General features: G+C 30.2%; 1 protein-coding gene and 2 long non-coding RNA genes across 3 annotated transcripts in view; 1 reads left to right on the plus strand and 2 right to left on the minus strand.

The window, feature by feature from the left end:
- Positions 1 to 20,990, plus strand: part of LOC107367622 (uncharacterized) — a 31,525-nt gene that overhangs the window by 6,792 nt on the left and 3,743 nt on the right. Inside the window, exon 2 of the mRNA XM_015935346.3 lies at positions 14,257 to 14,763. Within this exon, the coding sequence (XP_015790832.2) occupies positions 14,257 to 14,763 (507 nt within the window). The remainder of the gene's footprint in view (positions 1 to 14,256; positions 14,764 to 20,990) is intronic.
- Positions 17,206 to 20,349, minus strand: LOC149094651 (uncharacterized). The gene is made up of 7 exons (XR_016197848.1): positions 20,099 to 20,349; positions 19,459 to 19,969; positions 18,923 to 19,145; positions 18,676 to 18,839; positions 18,388 to 18,591; positions 17,940 to 18,217; positions 17,206 to 17,850 (listed from the first exon to the last, which is right to left on the minus strand). It is a non-coding gene; the product is annotated as an uncharacterized LOC149094651 (long non-coding RNA).
- Positions 20,694 to 20,938, minus strand: LOC149094652 (uncharacterized). Its single transcript, XR_016197849.1, has 2 exons — positions 20,804 to 20,938; positions 20,694 to 20,727 (listed from the first exon to the last, which is right to left on the minus strand). It is a non-coding gene; the product is annotated as an uncharacterized LOC149094652 (long non-coding RNA).

A 20,990-nucleotide genomic window follows, 5' to 3' on the forward strand; every position in this document is an offset into this window, starting at 1 on the left:
GCTGGTATTCATACTGGTGAGTGTTTTGATGTGATAATTGACTGTCAATCAAATTGTTGTTAAAAGTGACCCTTTTGCTGGGTAAAAACATGATGTAAATTGCAGATTATGACAATCCCATCGAGAGAAGCCTGAAAATGTTATAATGAGTTTGAGTTTCAAGCACTTCTTTCCTCTCCCTTTTCATATGTGAAAACCTTTTCAAGCTCAACTAATTGCAAACAATTTCAACTAATATTTTGGATAACTTTTTATTTCAAATCTGTTGTTGTTGTGGTAAAAGACAGCAAAGCTGGTTAAAGGAAACATCAGTTGAAAGAAACAAAAAAAATGACTAAAACTGGAGCAACCTTAATTTTTGTGTCTTGGTGAAGATAAAATTGTTGAGACAAAATGTGAGGTTAAAAAGGTTATCATTTGTATCTTCTTCAACTGCATCTTCAACTTAACTCAGTTAACATGGACTAAGAAACTCTAAAGACGGAAGTTTCTGGAGTTTTTTTGTACATTCAACTTCCGTTGTTTCGAAAAGGTTTACCGTAAATTGATGAGTTGTGAGGATCAAGATGAGTAAATTGATCATCATTACCATCAAAATATCTTTACTCTTTACCTCTTTTGTTTTCATTTTGTCCCTTCACTTCCAACTGTTTTCATCCTTTGATTATTGTTTTATGCAAATTTCATCATAACTCATTGTCAGGGTAAAAACAAAGCTCGATCAAATTCAATTTCAAAGAAAAGTCAACACCAAGAAACCAGCGATAATTGACTTTTCAGATAATGATATTTTCCATCAGCATTCAATCAAAATCAGAACTCTAATGATTCCAGAAAATAAACTTAAGAAATTGACCCAAAAATCAGAAAATCCAAAGTCTAAGCTCAATATTATTCTGAATTAGTGTTAAAACCAATTCCAATGTTGAATCAGTTGAATGAATTCAATTTTAATACGATGGCAATCTCATGTAAGTTCAAAGTCTAGTTATTGAGTGAATTTATTTTCACTTGTTTTCCTTGTGAAGTTTATTTCGTCCAAATGTTTAACAATTTGCTCTCAAATTAAACTATGATTTATGGTTCCTACGGGAAAGACCTCGTCCTTTAACTTTAACCAGTTCACTTCCGTCAAACTGAGAGCATCTTCTTCTTTGCCTGCATCACTTTTGTCATCTTCATCTTGATCCATTTACCAAACCGCCTTCTCCATCTCTTGCTTTCTCTCCCATTGTGACCATTGGTTTTAGCTTAATAATAGAAAAAAACCTTTTCTTCCCTCTTTTCTTGATCATCTTTTCCCTCGACTCTCCTTCATCCTTCATTTAGTCCTCCGTCTTTGATCATTATCATCATCATCATCATTATTGTTATTGCTATTATCATTATTATTATTATCATCTTCTTTTACTTTTTCAACAACCTCACTAAAAACCTTTCATTTGTATCTTTTCCATTCTCTCCTTTTATTCCTTTCAGTTTCACCATTACTCTTTGCCTCATCTTATCACATTATCAATCAGTGACCATGAATCTGAACCTTTCTCTTCTTTCTTTTCATCTCTCCTTTCCTTCATTTCCAACAGTTTTTCATTCCAACATAATGACATGGTAACATAAGAACAGATCATTGAACACTTTTCAATCCTATTCTGCTATTCTTAAGCTCTCATTCCCTTGTCAACCTTTTTTGTTATCAACATTTTGGTTAACTAAAATGCTTCTTCAAAATATTGAAATATTCAAATCATTCCCAGTCTTTTAATTTACCGTTAACACAAGATAACATCATAACTCAAACCAACTACACCGAAAGTGAAAAGTAAAACATGATTAATATCAATTTGAAATTTTCTTAAGATTAATTAATTTCTCAATTTTCTTTATCCATTCCAATTTATCATCGAAACTTTAATTTTTTAACAAAAATTTCGATCTAATTTTTTCGCTACAAATATCAATAGAAATTGAAATTCATCAAAATTTACTTTGCTCAACCTGAAAATGCAATGAAATTTGAAATCGAAAATAAAATTTCCAGAACTTTTTTCAAACTCTGTTCACACTTTTCAATGTTTTATCCAAATGAGATCCAAGTTTCGAATCGATTTTTTCAGTGTAATGAACTTACTCACTTACTCCATGAAATATACAAAACCTTTTTTCGACTAAATGTTTAAAGTTTATCAGTCAATATTTACAATTGTACAACTTTTATCATCTTTATTGTCACCCATTTAACCTGAATATTCAACCTTACATTTCAATAACTTCCACCTCCCAGTTTATTGCAATACATTTTTATCGTTTTCAATTTACTTCTTTTTTGTTCATTTTTCTCTCTGAATCTCCTCAGTCTTTTCTGCCAACTTTTCAATTGATTGAGTTTACTCTCATATTATTTTCATTTCCATGCTTTCAACTCAAATTTCAAATGAATAACTTTTGACTTTTCCCTTTCATTCCCAGTAATAATATTTTTTATCAAATTTCCCTCAAAAATCATTCACCAAACTGAATCGGTTCCAGAACAAAATACAAGAAAAGTGTTCCAACAAATGAAATATTCTGGTTACCCATTAATATCACACAATATTTACTCCCAGTTTGGCATTAAACTCAATCCAAGCATTTCACTAAACATATTGTTGGGTGAAAAAAGTCACAACAATTAAAGCAAACCTTTTCAAAATGCTTCAGGACATTATGATTTGGAACAAAATTTAAAAACAAAAATTGAAAAGTTACATTTGAACTCAACAGCAAACCCAACTTTGACCCAACAATTTAATTAAATCAATTTTCTTTATCATTTAATAACGTTAAAGTGTTAAAATGTTAACATTGAATGAGAAACAAGTTTTTGATTAACTCATTCCTCAGTTGAAACTTGAATTCTCAACTGAATTGTCAGATGAAATTCATCAATCCCTGTTTCTTATTATTATTATGTATGAAACTAACCAGAAGACGGAATAAGCTTTTTATTAAAAAAAAGGTTTGACTGATGTGTACATTAAGTGTATAGTGCTGGACAAAATTTTTCGTACACTAGTTTTTTTTATTTTTAGTGAATATTATTGCTTTATTTAACCTTGTGGCCGTGATAATCTAATAATTAGAAGTTGATTTAAGTTCATCATCAAAAAAAAGTTTGATAAGTGCTGAAGTTACGATTTTACTCCTTTCTGTCACAAATTTGCTGGCCATAATTTTTCGTACATTGGACTTTTTGACTATTATCTTTATAACTGTACCACGTAAGTAATTTTTCAAGATATATTACCAACAAACTAACATTCTGATACTTTAACATCGATACAGTATGCACTCAAAAGAGTTGATAGCTTTAGTTCGTACAGAGTACGAAGAAACCAAGAATCTGAGAGGAACTGCGAGGAAATTCAAATTAACACCGAGCACAGTCCAATATATGATTGCAAATAATTATGAAAGGTCAAAGAAAGATGTTGGTCGTCCAAAAATACTAGGAGCAAGGGATGTGAACAAAATCAAAAGAGAAGTTAACAGGCTGAAAGGTAAAGGTGAAAAGGTAAATGCCACAAAAGTAAAGTCAAATTGTAACTTAGGATGCTCAAACAGGACAGTCAGAAGGTCATTGTCATCTTTAGGTTTGAGATACAAAAAGAAACCAAAAAGGATACAGCTCAAACAACAGCATAAAGATGATAGAGTCTCAATGGCCAAGAAGTGGCTTTCTGATTGTTTCGACTGGAAGAGGACGATTTTCACTGATGAAAAGAAATTCAATCTTGACGGACCAGATTCCTGGATGAGTTGGATGAGTGAAGATGATGATTCAGATAGAGAAATGCGTCAGATGGGCGGTGGCTCAGTCATGGTTTGGGCAATGTTGTTGCCGAATGGAATTGTTCATGTTTTCCGAATGATTGGTAGGATCAATGGTCAATACTACACTGACTTTCTTGAAACTAATGCTCTGCCTATCTGGCGAAAACATTTTGGAAGAAGGCGATACTATTTTCAACAGGATAACGCAAGCATACATACCTGTAAACATTCAATGGACTGGCTGTCTTCGCATGTACCCGCTTTATTGAGTTGGCCATCTAAGTCACCTGACTTGAATCCAGTCGAAAATGTTTGGAAGATGCTTGTTGACATAGTTTATGATCGTCCTCCTTACCAAAACACCGATGATTTGTGGGAAGGCATCAAAGATGCAACAAAAAAGCTCAATCAAGAAAAAAATGAAACCACATCTTCTTTAGTTTCAGGAATGAACTCAAGACTTGTCAAAGTGATTGAACTAAAGGGGGAAATCATAAATTCCACCAAAATTTCCGATCAGAAATCAAAAAGATAGTGATATGTCTATTGTACGAAAAATATTGTCCAATAATCTTTCATGATATTTTGTTACTTTGTTTATATTTTTTTTGTTGAGTTTTTTTCAAAATTTTTTTGTTATTTTTTTCAAATTTTATACTTCAAGAAACCATTTGTTCAAGTCAAAAAGTCATTTAGCATTATATTAAATTCAAATTAGTTAAATTTAGAGGTGTACGAAAAATTTTGTCCAGCACCATATGTGCTTAAATGACAACAACAAAAATCTCATTACCAAATCTTTTCGTTCGTTTTCCCTTTTCTTTCACTTATTCAATTGAAATCTTTCAATTTCATCTTTTTCCCTGTTCATGCTCATCATCATGAAAACATGGAAACATCTTTTTCCTTCACTCACAATATGTTCAACTTGAAAATGAAAATACGATGCAAATAAGCCATTTTACACATTAAACTTGTTTTTTCAACTTCTTCTTGAATACTTTTCAATTTTTCTCAATTCATTCAGAAAAGCAGGAAAATAACTCAATTATTACATTCAAGTTAATCAGAAAATTTAATTTTCACTTGTTATTCTCTCGCATGTTTCACTCATGTTGACATTCATGAACCTTTTGTTCACTCAAACTGTCGATGCAATCTTTTGATTTTCAAAACTTCTTTACTCATGTTTTAATCATTCAATCTGATTAAAACAATATCATGAAGGAAACATTTGTTTTCATAATTTTAAATATTAATTTAATAAAAGTGTGAAACTCAAGTAAACTCAAACCTCTTAAACCTGATTAATGTTAACATTTTCATAATTCAATTTAACAGTAATTTTCTTAAATCAAATTACTCGATTTAAATAGAAATTTCATTTTTCTAAAAATTAGAATAAATTTTGTCCAAAATTGAATCAACTCTTTTCGTCTTCACTCAGACCTGATTTACCCATCAACCTGTAATTATGAAAACATTATTTTCACCTTTACGATACAATTTGCTGTTCAGTTGATTTATTGTCGGTTAAATTGTTGGTTTAATTGATATTTAAAAGCTGTTTCACACGAAATATAAAAGTTGATTACAGTAATAAATTGCCATTAAAATGATTGTTTGCATAGTAAAGAGAAGAGCCATTAAAATTGGTTTGGTTAATAATCGAGTCTTTTTATTGGTTTTTAAACAATTTGCCTCTCTTTGCTATTGCAGTTATTTCCTGAATTGAATCCATAAAGGTTGTTGAAAATGTAATAACCATTGACAGTTGATCAGTCGAGTTAACCTTTTTTGTTCAATTGGTATGTTGTTTTTGCACGGTGAAAAGCGCGTGAGTCTTCATCTTCATCCAATGAATGAATCACAGGAAGAAAAGATGATGATGAGAGTGAATAATGCAATACAATTACACCGTAATGTGTTGTTCAACTTATCCCCAGTGAATATATTTCTCTCTCTCTCTCTCTAATACTTTTCCAATCCTCATCTCTTCCTCATCTTCTTTATCCTCCTCCAACTAATAATCATACAATGTTCATCATTTTTCAGCTTCTTTCCTCCTCTTCATCTCCATCAACCAAGTGGTTAGCCTCAAGTAAGTCCTTAGGTCTTCACCGTCTCGCCTTCCTTCTCTTCCTCCTTCTCATTATTTTCATCCTCATCTTCATCATGACGCATCATCTTATCTTCATCTAAACACAGTTCCTATGGAGACTCGTCTAAAAAAAGTGAAACCAAATCAATTGCTTTTGTTCAGGGAAAAAGTTGATTGAAAAAGACTCTAGACTTTGAGCAAATAACCAATCAACAGGAAAATGTATGAATTGAAATAAAATGAGCCTTCAATGTAAATCGATTAGTAATTTGAAGATGAACACGTTTGCCAACAGAAAAAGTATCAATCGATAATTGCCGTTAATCATCTTTTCGCCTTTAATGATTCCTTTTTTAATTAAACTAATGATCATCTTGAAAAATACTTTTGGTTTCAAATGAAACTTTCAAATTGATTATTTAATGAAAAGGTAAAAGATTCATTTTGTTGCATTATTTTAGGAACAACTTTTCAATTGAAAAATTGATGGCAAAATAAATGTTAGTTTTAATGAGTCTCCAGTTTCATTTGATTACATGATAATTTGCAAACATTTTTGTAAACTCAACCATTTCTCATATTTCCATGTACACTCTAAATTTCATCTGATTATTCATGAGATTTTCTCTTGAGAAAAAGACTCGAAAAGTTTTTCCAACCTTGAGTTCAATTCAAAAATAATGCTTTAATCTCGTTATTAAAAATGAAATGTTCAAATATGCCAAACACTTTGATATTAATAATCTCAAAACTGTTTCACATTGACTCAGGAAACTCTTGAAACTGAAAAGTTGTCACTTGAGTCACAATTAAATGAAATTGCCATTTCCGATTCATTGAGTCTCTCACTGATTTAGATGGACTTTCAATGTTCATTTCAATTGGTCGATCTTTATAAATTACTTTCCCTTTTGATTGATTGACTTTGATATTAAATCTTGAACTTTAAAGCATCTTTTCCCAATGTGAATAAAATGCAAATAACCTTTTCAATATTCAATTTCACTTCTCAGTTGTGTTTGTTTTTCACCATTTTCAATGTTCATTTTGATCAAGAAAAATGATCGAAAAAGAGATTATTTCAATTTTTCTCTTTAAACCATATTAGGCAAATGTTTTATCACGTCCATTGATTCACAGTCAGAAAATTGTTGATCAAACATGAAAATTTGGAGAAAATGAAACTCAAAATTCAGGAAAAATTTTCTTCTCTTCACACATTTTCCAATCAACATTGAAACATTTCTATTCATTTCTTTATCAACACTTTTTTCCCTGTTCCATTGAACCTTTGAGCCTTCAATGGTTGAATTAATATTTATATTTGAATAAAAATGATAAATGTTAAGGAATTGAATAGAAAAGTAAAAACAAAAGACAAAAAGTGAATACAATTTATCAGCAGGATATTTTGCCTTTTCCCCGAGTTGTCTGTTTTTGTGTGATAAAAGTACATGAAGATGAACATGGAAACAAAACAAGCATATTTATTGATTGAAATAGACTATTTGATGGGAAAAAATGTTGTCAAACTAAATGTTGATTTATCATGAAAAACAGAAGGAAAAGTATCGAGTTTTGCCAGTTTAAACAAAACTTTCATTGATCAATATTTTTGACCAATTTATAAGGGAAAAGTTGACATTGAACTCTGCTTTTCAAGATTGCATTTGTTTACCAAGTATGGTGACCAGACAAACAGAGTCCATCAATTTGGGTGAATTTCAACTGAACAATCAATCAAAGTGTCAAATGATTTATTGAACCTAATTAGGATATTGTGTATGATCAATTTGGATTCATCATTTACATAGGAAATCACCAATTAAAATTGATTGTAATGCCAAAAGGAAAGATTAGCTCAACTGAACAGTTGTTAGACACTTTTCAAGTTATTTGTTTCTTTACAGTTTTTCATCCCTGTTTACCCTATCAAAAGTGATTGAACCTTTTTTTTGGATATCATTATCATAATCCATTGTAACAGAAGAAGATTCAAATTTATGGGAAGATTGAATGTTCAAGAAGATGATGAATGCTGCTTGAAAATGATAGCAGATTTTATTTTCATCTTTACTTTTTTTTCCTTCCATTCTCCCGTTTCCTTACATTATTTATCAACTGCTAATACAATGTTGTTTATTATATTAATATTCAAAGTTAATCTGCAAACTTGATGTGTGTGTGTGTCTAAGCGTATATTGCTGTTGTGTTCAATTGTTTGGTTGATAAAGATTGATCAACGTTCATCAAAATTAATTATGAAAAAAGACGCAAAAAATGAATAAGGTGAGACTCGGTTTAACAATCATTATTGAGTTATCACCAGGGAAGGAAAACTTTAACCTCCAAATTTAGCTTTAGATTATTTTTTAATTTATTGTCTTCAATGCTTGAAGGTTGTGGAGGCTTGTGGTTGAAGGTGGGTTGAATGAAGAGCGATGTTTGCATTTTACGCTTTGAACAACAAAAGGCTTCGAACTGTTGAATCTACATTTCATGGTCTCAACCAATTTCAAAGCAAAAATGAAAATATCAAAATATTGAACAGAAAAAATGAAAACTCTTTTGAGGCACTGCGGATGTTCAATGCTGTAGCGTTCACAAAGTGATGGTTAATCAACTTATAATCACAATCAATATTCAATGAGAAATACTTTATTAGCAAAATTAAGGGAAGAAGAATGAAAATTGAGGGAAAAGCTAAAGGAACTGTTAATTACAAATGTGAATGAGACAAGATCTTACATCTTGAGTTATGTTTTTCTGGTAAATCAGGTTAACATGAACTTGACCAGCAAATTGGACATTTTAATTTTGCTAATTAATCCATTGATGATTTACAAGCTGTTTGTTTTGCCTTCTTTCCTGATTGATTACCTTAATTGTCATTTTGTTCAGAACTTTTTTTTTCGTTTCCATTTATGTTGTGAGGACAAAAAGCTTTGAAATCAAGAATTGATCAATTGAATTGGTAAAAAAAACTAGGAAACTGACAAGGATGTTTGATTGATGAAACAACAATTGTTTCATCAGCCATTTTGTTGTGTTTTTTTCCTCTTGTCGTTGAATTAAATGAACAAAACAACGTTAACATTTCAAAGAGAATTGAACTTTTGTAAGTTGAACAGCAAATCTTGTAATTCATTTTACTTTTATTTGTATCAACATTTCATAAAGTAATGTGCCAAAATTCAGATCCTAAACGCTGTTTTTCAGCATTTTATTGATGTTAGTGAATCGTTGGATTATTTTTTACAGATAATCGTGAAAATTTCATTGTAAATGGTTTTTCAAGTTTATTGAATTTGTCATTTTTCAACTTAAAATCAATATTTATCGATAAAATTGTTAAATATTTATGGATTAAATGGTTCAACATTTATCAATATGTAACTTGAATTGAATTATTAATATTTATCTGTTTACTTGTCTCCTTACTTCAACTCATTCTCATTCAAAGTTAATCTTGAAACTCAACCTTATTTTTGTTCAAGTTATCAAGCTTTATTTGAATAAAGCTTGGAAATCAGCTGAAATTGAATAGCACTGGCAGAGGTACAAAAGTTTATCATGATTAAGCAAATGTCTGATTTAGTGTCATAAATGATTATGATTTATGTTCAACTTGACTTTGAATGTAAAAAAGTTGACTTCTTTCGGTGTCATTATCGTTCAACTTGAAAGTCAACTTGAATTTTGTTGTTGATTATGATGATTATAATTATGATTATAACAGGAACATTTGACAAGTTTGCTGAAAACTAGCTTCCGTTTCTGATTCCAGGCCAACAATTGCTCAACCAGAATAGATGAATAATTTCGGTCAGTAAAAAAAACCTCAAATTTTCAACTTTTCCATTCATTAGAGTTCGCCTAAAAGCAAATATTATCTCTCGAACCAATGAATACGCCAAAAAGGAACCATTTTGTTGATTAAATAATCTCAACTAAGCTTGATAAATGAGTTTGCCTTTTGTTTAATTGATATTTTGGGCATAAAAAAGCTTCAATAATGATCAGCCTAAAATTCAGCATAAAAGCTCAACATTTTCCTTCTTTACTTTTCCCTGAATTTTCCTTTAATTTTCCCTCAATTTCCTCCAACTTTATTCTTCGCCAATTTTCATAATCCTGATCAATAGCATCTGAATCTTACCCAAATCTCATGAATTTTCAAACTAACCTTAAACTCATTTCAAGTAAACAGTTTCAACTTGAAATTAATTGAATCCAAATCAATTAATTCCCTTTGTAATTGATTCAAATCAAAGACGATTTCACTCCAAGCCTTTGCCAAACTTGTACAATTAAACCTCAATAAGAATGAACATTCAACTAATTATCTTCCATTAAATCTTGAAATGCTAATTTGAATGAAATGGCAATATTGACAATTGAATCAGATATACTGTTCAGAGAAAAATGAATAAATCAATGATTATATCGAAGATGAAGTTGAATGTTGATAGGAAATGAATGGAAATGTTAATCAAATTCTTGTTATTATTTTCCTTTGACTATTATTTTATCTTGAAATCACCATTAAATGTAATACAATTGATGACTTTGAGTTATTACCAACGCACGTTCACAGTCATTGTAATATTTTTCAGTGAACTTCATGTCAATGATAATTTATTGATTAAAAGTGACTTTTGTTGATGAATATCAATTTTTGAGGTTCGAGTTGAATTGAAATGTTTGTTTCTCCTTTTGTAATTTATAAATGTTTGGATAATCAAATGAAAGTGATAATGAAGATAATGATGATCCAAGGGAATGAATTAGTTAATAGTTGAAGTAGATTATTATAATTGAGTTAATGGATTCTCATGATATTACTCATGAGAATGCTAGTGTTGTTCATGTTGATATTGAATCAAATGAAAATATTATCTGTCTGTTAATTAATTAAATTTCCTAATCACGTTCAGGGTGAAAACTCTTTCCTTTACCACTTGCGATTCATGTTATTCATCCAATCTTGCACCAAATAAACAAACTTATCATTTCAAAGGAAAAAAAAGTTTTCCAAAAATTCATCAAAAAATTTTCATTTCTCAATAAGCATTTATTGGTCGATAAGTTTGAGCTACTTTTCATGTTTATTTCAAGCTAAATGAATAAACATTTCTGGTTAAACTGAATCTCTCACTCCCAGTAAGTAAACAATTGAATATAATTCATAACATGTTTGGCTTCCAAGAACTAAAAAATAATTTACTTCATTTTAATTGTAATTAACTGATAATTAATCATTCTGTTCAATTTTTTCTCCGTAAATCAGTTAATTGGCTCTTGAAGGTTGTTTTTTCACTTCCTCTTAACTGATACTTGATGAGTTGCAATTCATTAATTTTGCTTCGACTTTCAAAATCTTTCAAATAACAACTAACAATCAACTCAAATAACTTGTGAACATTCAGAGCAACCAAAATATTTTGTCACTTCAATCAACTACAAAAGTCTCAGTTAGTTGAATGAAATGAATCGCAATGAATGTTGATTCGAAATAATCAAAGCATTTTGTCAAACCAACTTTTCTATTGATTTAATTCAGTTCTTGTTTTTGTGTAAAACCAATGAACATAAATGGCATTCATTGTCTTGGACTTTTCTGCTTTTTACTTTTAGTCGATTCTTTTTTCGATGAACTTTTTTCATTTCCCCTGCTCAGAGTCTCAATCATAGACTTGACTTACTCTTGAACAGCATCGTTGGGTTATTTTGCATTATTGAGAAACTGTTAAATGCGAAAAGTGATGTTACAAGATTTGTATTGTTAGTTGTGAAGCGTTTGTTTTGTTACCCAAAACGTGAACCAAGCACACAATGTCAGTGGGAAAAGTAAAGCATTTTTCATCGTTTTACAATCTGTTTATATATTCAAGTTTTCATTCATCACTTGTGATTATTGATTTTCCTCATGCAAAACGCTCATCTTGTACATCTAATCATGATTTGAATGCTGATTTAGAATCATTTTCTTGACTTTACTTTTATCTGATTTCTCGAGTAATCTTTCACTTTTTTTTCAGTCCATTTTATTCACTCCCATTCAAAAACCATTTGCAAATGGTTCCCAAGATTTGCCAGCATTCAACGATCAAACAATGTTTTACTTGCATTTCCATTTCATCTCAAATGATTCAAGAAGCAATTTACATGAAAAATCAGAATGCTGAGTCTTTTTTTACGTTCATGTTATTTACTGTGAAAAAAGCAACTAAACTAGTGAATATATCATTAAAATGATCACACTTTTCAATGATTCAGTAAGTCTTAATAGACATTTACATGGAATAGCAAGTTTTGTTTCAACAGTTTTTCATGGAAAAAACTAATATATTCAATATTCGGTGAAAAGTTAGGCTTGGAAACATTTTTAGTTTCCCTGATTGTCCCATTATTTAATCATTAATAATGAAAAAGATTTCATTATCTGTGCTTCTGGAGGAAACCTTGGGCTATGAAATGATATTAACACAAATTAATCTTACATGATTACATTCATTAGAGTTATTATCTTCATCTTTTTACTTTGTTTCCCTGTAAATCTCAGTCTGTTTACCATTATTGTGAGGCAACGGAATTTGTTTCATTTATTTCCACTATTCAAGATATTACAGTCTAATGCATCATCCAAACATTTCCAATTTCATCAATGGTTGAAACAAAAGGAAGATTCAATATCATTCTCAGTGTGGTTCAAAGAACTTTTTTTTTCGAATTGTCAAGTTAGTCTCATTAATTGCACTTTATTCTGATACAATAACCTTAAGCTTTCACTTTCATTACAGTTTCTTATTTCATTTTCACTTCATTATGACATCTTTCACATCAACTTAAATCATCAGTAATCATCCAGACTCATGATGACAATCTGACTGTCACTGAAAAAGAAATTCCAACATTCATTATCATCACTTCGCTACTTAATCATCAGATTCATTAATGGTTTGTTCAGAAGCAGAGACTAATTGTCTTCATCCAAAAACAGAAAATATAAAAAATGAAAACCCAAATAATGACAAAACTCTGAATAACCAAGACTTCAAGTTGAGTTTAAATTCAATTTGGAAGTTCGAAGAAAATTCTGTTGAAGGAATCGTTTCTGTATTGGAATCTGAAAGAAATTAATTTCGATATTTCGTCAAACCCGAAAATGAAATTATCTGTAAATTTTACTTCCAATGATGAAGTTTGGAAGTTATTGATTTCACAAATTTTGTGTCAAATGACTTTTTGGTTGACTTAAGGTTTGGTCTTGAGTTGAATGACTGAATTTGAATAAAATGGTTGAATTTGTAATTGGATTCAATTGTCTTTACCGCTATTCAGCTTGATTAATCATTTTATTAGACTAACATTACTTTTTTATTTGTAGCTCTTTGATTGTGATCTTTCATTAATTCATTTAAACATATCATTTACCTTTTCAATTGACTCTTCAACTGAGCATTGGTTCATTAACGTAAATTAATGTTCATCACCAGAAAATGTTATTAAATTGACAAATTTCCTCTAGTTGATGTTGAGTTAATTAATGGTTGACAAAAGGAATAAAGCAATTTCCCAATGAAACCAGCATTGAGAGTTCATTATCTTCACATGGTTCAGATAATTTTCAAGATCAGCCAATTCAGTAAACTCTTGTAAAACCCTTTTCCATCCAAATATTCACAATTCATTACTTGCAATCTACTTTTACAAAACATTCAATCAACATTTACTTCTTACCATTTATTAAATTGTTCACTGTTAGTCTAAGTTAGGTTTACATTTAAATTTCAATTTGACTGTCGATTAGGTGAAACCCTTTTTCCATTGAAATTTTATCCATTCCATGATAAAGTCAATGATTTCAATGATAATCACAAGACAAGATTTCCATTGAATAATCGTGATTCATGAAGATTCAACTGTTAATGGTAAATAATAAAGTTAAGTGTTGAAATGAAAAGGAACCAAGTTGATCACTTTTCAACAGCAAAAATCCAATACATTGGTAATTGCTGGTGATTCTTGTAACTGTATTTTCAGATAATGATGTTGATGATGAAAAATAATGATGTTATTTAGTTTTCAGGGAAAATTCAGCGATGCATGATTATAGGAATGGAAACATGAAAAGAATATTTTCTTTCTTATTTCACTTATTCTCCAACAATAATGATAATCTTGTTATTCAATTTTATCAGCTTCAAATGTTACTTCAAATGTTGCTTCCAATGTAACTTTTCATGTAACTTAAATGTAACTTTGATTTTGATTTTCATTTTGACTCTTCACTTGAAATTTATAAACATTTTTTTCCATCATTTCTATTCTTATATTAGATGAATAATGATGATTGTGGCTCATCTCATCCTGATTTGATGATGGAAATGTTGCGTTCCAATTCCGATTCATCTTTAGCTGCTCCAACCAAAATGAATTTACACTCGGAACAAAAAAACCTGTTAAATCAGAGTAAATGTTTGATGAATGTGTCAACCCAAACGGACTTGTTAAATGGATTAGAATCACTGTTAATTCCATCAACAATTGAATTTCCTGGTTGGAATTATGATCAACTTCCACCTCCACCATCACCAAGTGAACCAACATTGAATGACGAATCATCTCTATTAATTGATAAAAACGATCAACAGAAACTTGAATCTGTATCAACAATTTCCCGTGAAGCATTTCAAGGAATCAATCAGATTCTTTTGGCTCATGCACTTGGCCAGTTAACCGATGAAGAGGATTCACAGGAAGACGATGAGGATGAGCTAGATGAAGATGATTACGAAGATGATGAAGATGATATCCTTGAAGAGTGTGATGCCATTGAATATGCGGTAAGCAAAACAAAAACAGTAAAATATTCAAATACAGAAAAAAAGAAACATTTTCATTGCAATTTCCATCATCATAACCATTTATCCATTTTATCATTAACTCTATTCATTATTCATTTTCATCACAATTTAAGAAGCAAAATAATGCAAATGAAATACAAATTTACCTTTCATCCAAAGATGAATTCACTCTTTAAACAAAAGCAAATTCTTGGTATAATCAATCATTACCATCGATTTTAGGTTGAAAGTAAATCAATTTCAGGTTAATGTTAATTGGAAAGTAAAATAATCATAAATCATCTTCTGTTCATTAAAGGAGTTGAAACTCACATATAAATAACGATAAATAAAATCTTATCAATAAGTGTTATAGAGTTGAATGATGAATTTGAAATAAAATACAAAATTGTGTGCTAAAAGGTTTAGTTGTCAGTGATAATGTTTCTCATTGTTTCCAACTCAGATAATCTTACAAAGTAAATCCAAACGATAATATTCAATTTAGTTTTCCAATCATGAGAAAGATTACATTTCATAGACAAGATTTAACAAGGCTTATCATGTAACTTATCCTACCAATTTCACAGAAATTTTGCCAACAGTTAATATTTCGTTTCACAATAACTTGTCAAAATACTAACAATAATAGCAGTTTACATCTCCAGGCGATTGTTTGTGCTTTTATTTGTAAACCCATTTTTTGCATCTTTTGGGTTCCTTTTACTTGATTCCTCATTTTGTGCACTTTAACTTCATGTTTAATGATGATGATGGTAAAGATGATCATCACTTTACTTCCGTTTGTTTTGATGAAAAGAAGACGTTTTTTTAGTTTCTTCATCTTACATCAGACTATTTCACAGTGATGATGATTCAGTCTTTTCATCTCTCCTTCCATCATGACATTGATGTTTCTCATCCTTTTTTGTTTCACTTCTCTCATGTTGATAATGACGATGGTTTTTCCATTGATCCATCTTAAGACCTTTTTTGGGTTCCATGAAAAAAAGGTTAAAAGATTAACATTGATAATGATGATGAAAATGATGAGATGTTGGATAAAAGTGGGTAAAATTTTGAGAAGAGACAAAAAATCTTGAATCAATAGATAAAGTGATGGGTTGTGATGAATCCAAAATCCCAAGTAATTCTGATAACGTTTCTCCAATTTTACTATATTAATGTACATATAATAATAGGAATACAGTTTGACAGTGAAACAAAGATGGAAACATTTCTTAATGAAAATCCCTGTTGACTTTTGATGAAGAAAAAAGGTTTTTCATTCCAACTCGAACTTAATATGAATACCAATGATGAACATTTATTTTCTTGGTAATGATGATTACACTGTAACTCGAGTAAAGTGATGATCATCTCGACATAATCGTTGAACATTTGACTTTAAAAAAGCATATTTCAAGTCGAACATTCAGTTTCAAGTCGATTTGCAATTATCAATGGAAATGAAATTTTCTAAAGCCTTTAGCTTGATGGTCAAAGGCAATTTTGTTTGAACAATTTGATTGAAATGATTATGAAAATGTTAATTTACAGTTGAATGTCCAATCTTGAGGGAATCATTTCAGTAAAGTGAAAAGATGATCTTCAAGATGATTATTATGGTAAATCAATTATACTTTTGGTCAGTGACTTGAATGTGAGTTAAGGTTGGCTTTAATTGCATTGATTAAACTAATTGAAGTGCGTAACATTAAGTGATTGTCAGTGTTTAATCCTTTTCCATGTAATAACTTCATCGATTCAATTCATTTTAATGATTTTTACTCTTCAATTTGCTTAAACACTTTTTTTTCTTGTCTTCACTTTTTTTCCTCGTTTTACTCTTTTGTTGCCTTTGAAACTTTACTTAATATACTCTAGACAATACTGAGCATGGTATTGATATTTCATCAGTAATCATCTTGTTCATGATGATGCTTGTTGTTGAGTTTATTCAACTGGAAACTTTGTATCCATAGAGAGATTATCCTTTGCTTTTAAAACATTTTTTTCATTTGATTAAAAATCGATATAAAAAAGCTGTTCAATAACTTGGACTAATTTTCAAATTGCTTTCTCTTTGCAACCAATCAATCTATTGAAACTTGAACTGAACACTGAGCTTTCTGTTCGCAACTCAACAAATCAATTAGTTGGATTAGTTGTTAAACTTCATCTCACTTGAAAACATGTAAAATTGATTGATAGAACGAAAAATTTACTTTCTAATATTAATTTACTTTTCAACTTGTTATTACCATCAATTTTATCCAATTTAGTTGAACATTTAAAAACTGATGAGACTCTCGGGATTTCCAATCAACAGTTGAAACTTCAAGCTTGCTATTGATAATTGAATTAATTTACCATCATTCATGGATTCAACTTTTTTCCTAATCTCATTTCATGTTGAAGAACCATTGATGAGACACAAAATAACAATAATAATATATTAATATGTTGCTTATTACATTTATACAATCGTGTAATAGATATTATTAAGCTTCTTATATTAATACATTAGTATGTTGAACATACTCGATAAATTGTTTGTCCAAAGTAATTGTGGCAAAGTTGCTTTTTTTAAGGCTACATCTTTTTATACTTTCTTGTCCTTTTGTTTATCACCTTCCCTTCCTCATCACTCCTGGCTGTTCAATGTTTCCCTGATACTGCAGTTAATCAATCTAGGAAAACAAGAGCAGCAGCAAGAAAAAAAGAAACAGCAACAACTCGAGAAAAAAAAGTGTACACGAGTAAGATTGAGAGATGAGATTAATCCTTGTTATAATAATGGAAAAGAATTGGCTGGTTAAAAGAAAAATTGATTCCATGATGATTGGTAAATTGATTAGCAGAGATTTGTTGAGAGCATCTAATTAGTGGAAATATGATTCACATCAATCTTGATTATATAATCCTGGAAAAACCTGCAACATCTTAATACCAATAAATAGTTTAGCTTGACCCGTTTCCAGATTTCTTTACATTCAATTTTCCGTTATTCCTTCCTTCTTGGTGTTGTTAATGATGATCAACAAACTATTGAGGTTCGTGTTGTTTCCCAGTTTCCATAATCAGCTGAAAATAAAAAGGTGACAATATGAGTAAATATTGAATCTACTTGATTAGGGTAAACATATTGTTATCATCTTGGGAAAGATACTTACTTTGCTGTATCAATTCTGGTAGTCAAATATGCAAACAAATCATCTTTCATTTTTCTCATGGTAAATTCATTTAATATTTTTTCCGTGAAATTGCATTTTCCAAAGCATCTTGCTTTTATGACTTTGTCCTTTCACCACTGGTGCACTTTTTGGATACAAATTTTATCAAAATTTCATCTTAATAGAGATTCGTTTTTCCTTTGCCTTGGAGTTGCGATTCGAAGGGAAAAAACAATTGAAAGATCTCCATAACAACACGCAAAAAGGTTGTCAAGAAACTAGAGGGAAAAGCAAGAGAAAGAAATACAATTCATCAGTTTTTTCTTCATCATCCTTCATCTTAAACTATCTTCTTCATCTTCTTCATTTTCTGATCGATTTTATGGATCAGTGACCTTTTTTACCGAATGTAAGGAGAATTGTTTGAAGAAAGGAACAAAAAACAAACCTAGTTTCTTTCTTTGTCTCTTTCATTTGTTTCATTCCAGTTACGCCAATTTTCAACTGCTGCTGTTGGGCATTATTCATTCACCTTTCCTCATCTTTTTCACCCACTCCATCCTCATCTCCAGCTTAGCCACTTGCTTCTTGCTCTTTTCACGCTTCCATCTTGGAATCCTTATTTTTTATTGAACATCGAAATGAAAATCATCTAAAAAAGGGAGAGAAAAATAAAACTAATAAAACAATAATATCAAATTGTTATATGATAAGAAAGAAAAGATGAAAACCTTACAAAAAAGCGTAAATGATTATTCTTGAGGTCCTCCTGAGATTCGGTTCAACAAATACACTTGTTTCAATTACTTTTCCAATTAAATGCTGATAATCAGGTAAAGTGGACAATTTCAATCTCATCAGATGACATCAGGTTAATCATGTGAGTGTCAGTCTTTGTATCTGTAAAAGTAGCAAAAAAGGTGTAAAATGAAACATTGAGACAAATGTAACGTTTAAAGGTTTGGATTGGATTCAACACTTACTGTCTTGATGCAAATGAAATGATATTAATGGTGATTGTTTCCATTTAATGGATTCCAATTTTTGGCTCCTGATATTTGTCTCATTTTAATTTAGATTCATTCGTGTTGACAGAATCTTGATATTTTTTCTCTTCTTTTTTTCTCTCCCTGATTCTGTATATTAGATCTGTTCTGATTGTCCCTTTTCAATGCTAAATCAATTCCACTCGCATTGTGTTGAACCCTGTCAAGAGTTGTTTTTTTTTTGTCAATGCAAAAATAAGTGATAAAGAAAGGAAAATGAGAAAGAAGGGAAAACTGAATAACTCTGGATGATTGAAGAAGAGAGAAAAATATCTTCTTCTTTTCTATTTTACATTCAACTGACATTGTTAAGCTGGTTTAAATTGTAATATAATTGCATCAGGAATCAAGCTACTCAACTCGCTATCTACATATCAATATTTTGCTTTCCTATTCAAATTCAAGTTGATATATAAATATTATTATAATAATAGTAGACAGAAATATGTAAAGAAGTAATACGTTGTGTTTACCATGAAAATTTTTCCATCCATCACAACATTTCCTAACATTTTGTGAACCTTATTTTTTACATCCAAACTCTCTTCATCCCTCTTTAGTAACTTTTCATCCCTTTAAGTTTTGCCTTTTGCTCTTCATCTTCATCTCTCTTTTTTTTGCTTGAACACAAACACTTTGTTTTGATGGTTGATGGTTGAGTTTGACTTGCTTTTGCCACTATAAATTGTTTCCTCTCGCATTCAGTTTTTACCCTCATCAGAATCATCATCACCATCCATGGTAAAGGCAGAAATGATGCAAATCTTTTTCAACTTAAAATCCAATAACTTTTCCTCTTGTGAAAAAAATTGTAAAATATTTATATTTCCTTCTTGATTCTTTATCTTTTCTGATCTTTTTCTTGTTCATCTTTTCCTATCTTTTACTTTTTCCTTGTTTATTGGTTCCTTCAATTTCCAAAATTTGTAGCTTCACGCTCGCTGCCTCCAAGCATCTCCATCATAATCATCCTTTTTTAGGTACCTTTAAAGGGAAGAAAGATGAGTTAGGTGTAAGATGATAGATAAATCTAGTAAAAAATACAGTCCATGGATCAGAAGAGAGATTGAAAAAGATGAGAAATGAATTCTTCTTCTCTTTTTTTCTACTCACTTATTATTTCAAACTTTAAAGTTTTGGAAAACTGAGAAAAATTTCCTTTCTTCAGGCACCTTTGAAATCATCTTTTCTTCCTTCTTGCTTCATATTTTCCTCCCTTCACTCTACTGGGAGTGAAATAATGATACTTTTAGTGCAAGATCATCCTTCATCTTTCTGTGAGTTGTTTCCTTGCTTGCTTCCACCATTTGACTCTAATAATGAGAAAAGATGATTAAAGCTGTTTGCAGGTTCAGAAAAAAAAACTAAAGATGTGAGTATAAATATCAAGAATCCAAGGATATAATGGAACCAGCGGGTTTCATTAAGTATCATTTTCTTACCACTGTTCAGGTTGATATCCATTAAGCTGATGAGTGAATCAAGTGAGGAAAGATCATTATTAGTTTCAATAGTTTGCATCGATCAATGAACAAAAAGTGTGTAAAAAATGTTTTCTTACCTCAACTTTGCAAATCAAGTGCATATAAAGCAATAGCTTAGGTATAAGATATTGCTTATAATGACATTTTCAAACTATTCAAAGCCTTTTCTCATTATTTTCAACTTCTTATTTTTTTTCGTTATCATTGATTCCATCTGATTGAACTATTTTTTTCACTCTTTTTTTACTGAAAAAAGACCTTATAAAAGGTGAAAAGAAAATAACAAGAAAAGGAATGAGAAAATTCTTGAATAAAATGAAAGTTCAGGCCTTACATGAATTTACATTACTAACATTGTAAGCTTCTTTGATTGGGATAACAATGAGTTGTTCAAGTGAGTTGTCTCGATAAGACATTGTTAATGTTAGAAAAGTGAAACATTGAAACATAGAATCATCGATGATTAGATGATTTCATGTTCATACGAACTGATAACTTTTTGTTCAATAAGAAGATCAAGA

Source organism: Tetranychus urticae, chromosome 1 (assembly GCF_039701765.1).
Source record: "Tetranychus urticae isolate SD_2017Ah chromosome 1, NJAU_TeUrti_SD_1.0, whole genome shotgun sequence".
Classification (NCBI taxonomy): domain Eukaryota; kingdom Metazoa; phylum Arthropoda; class Arachnida; order Trombidiformes; family Tetranychidae; genus Tetranychus; species Tetranychus urticae.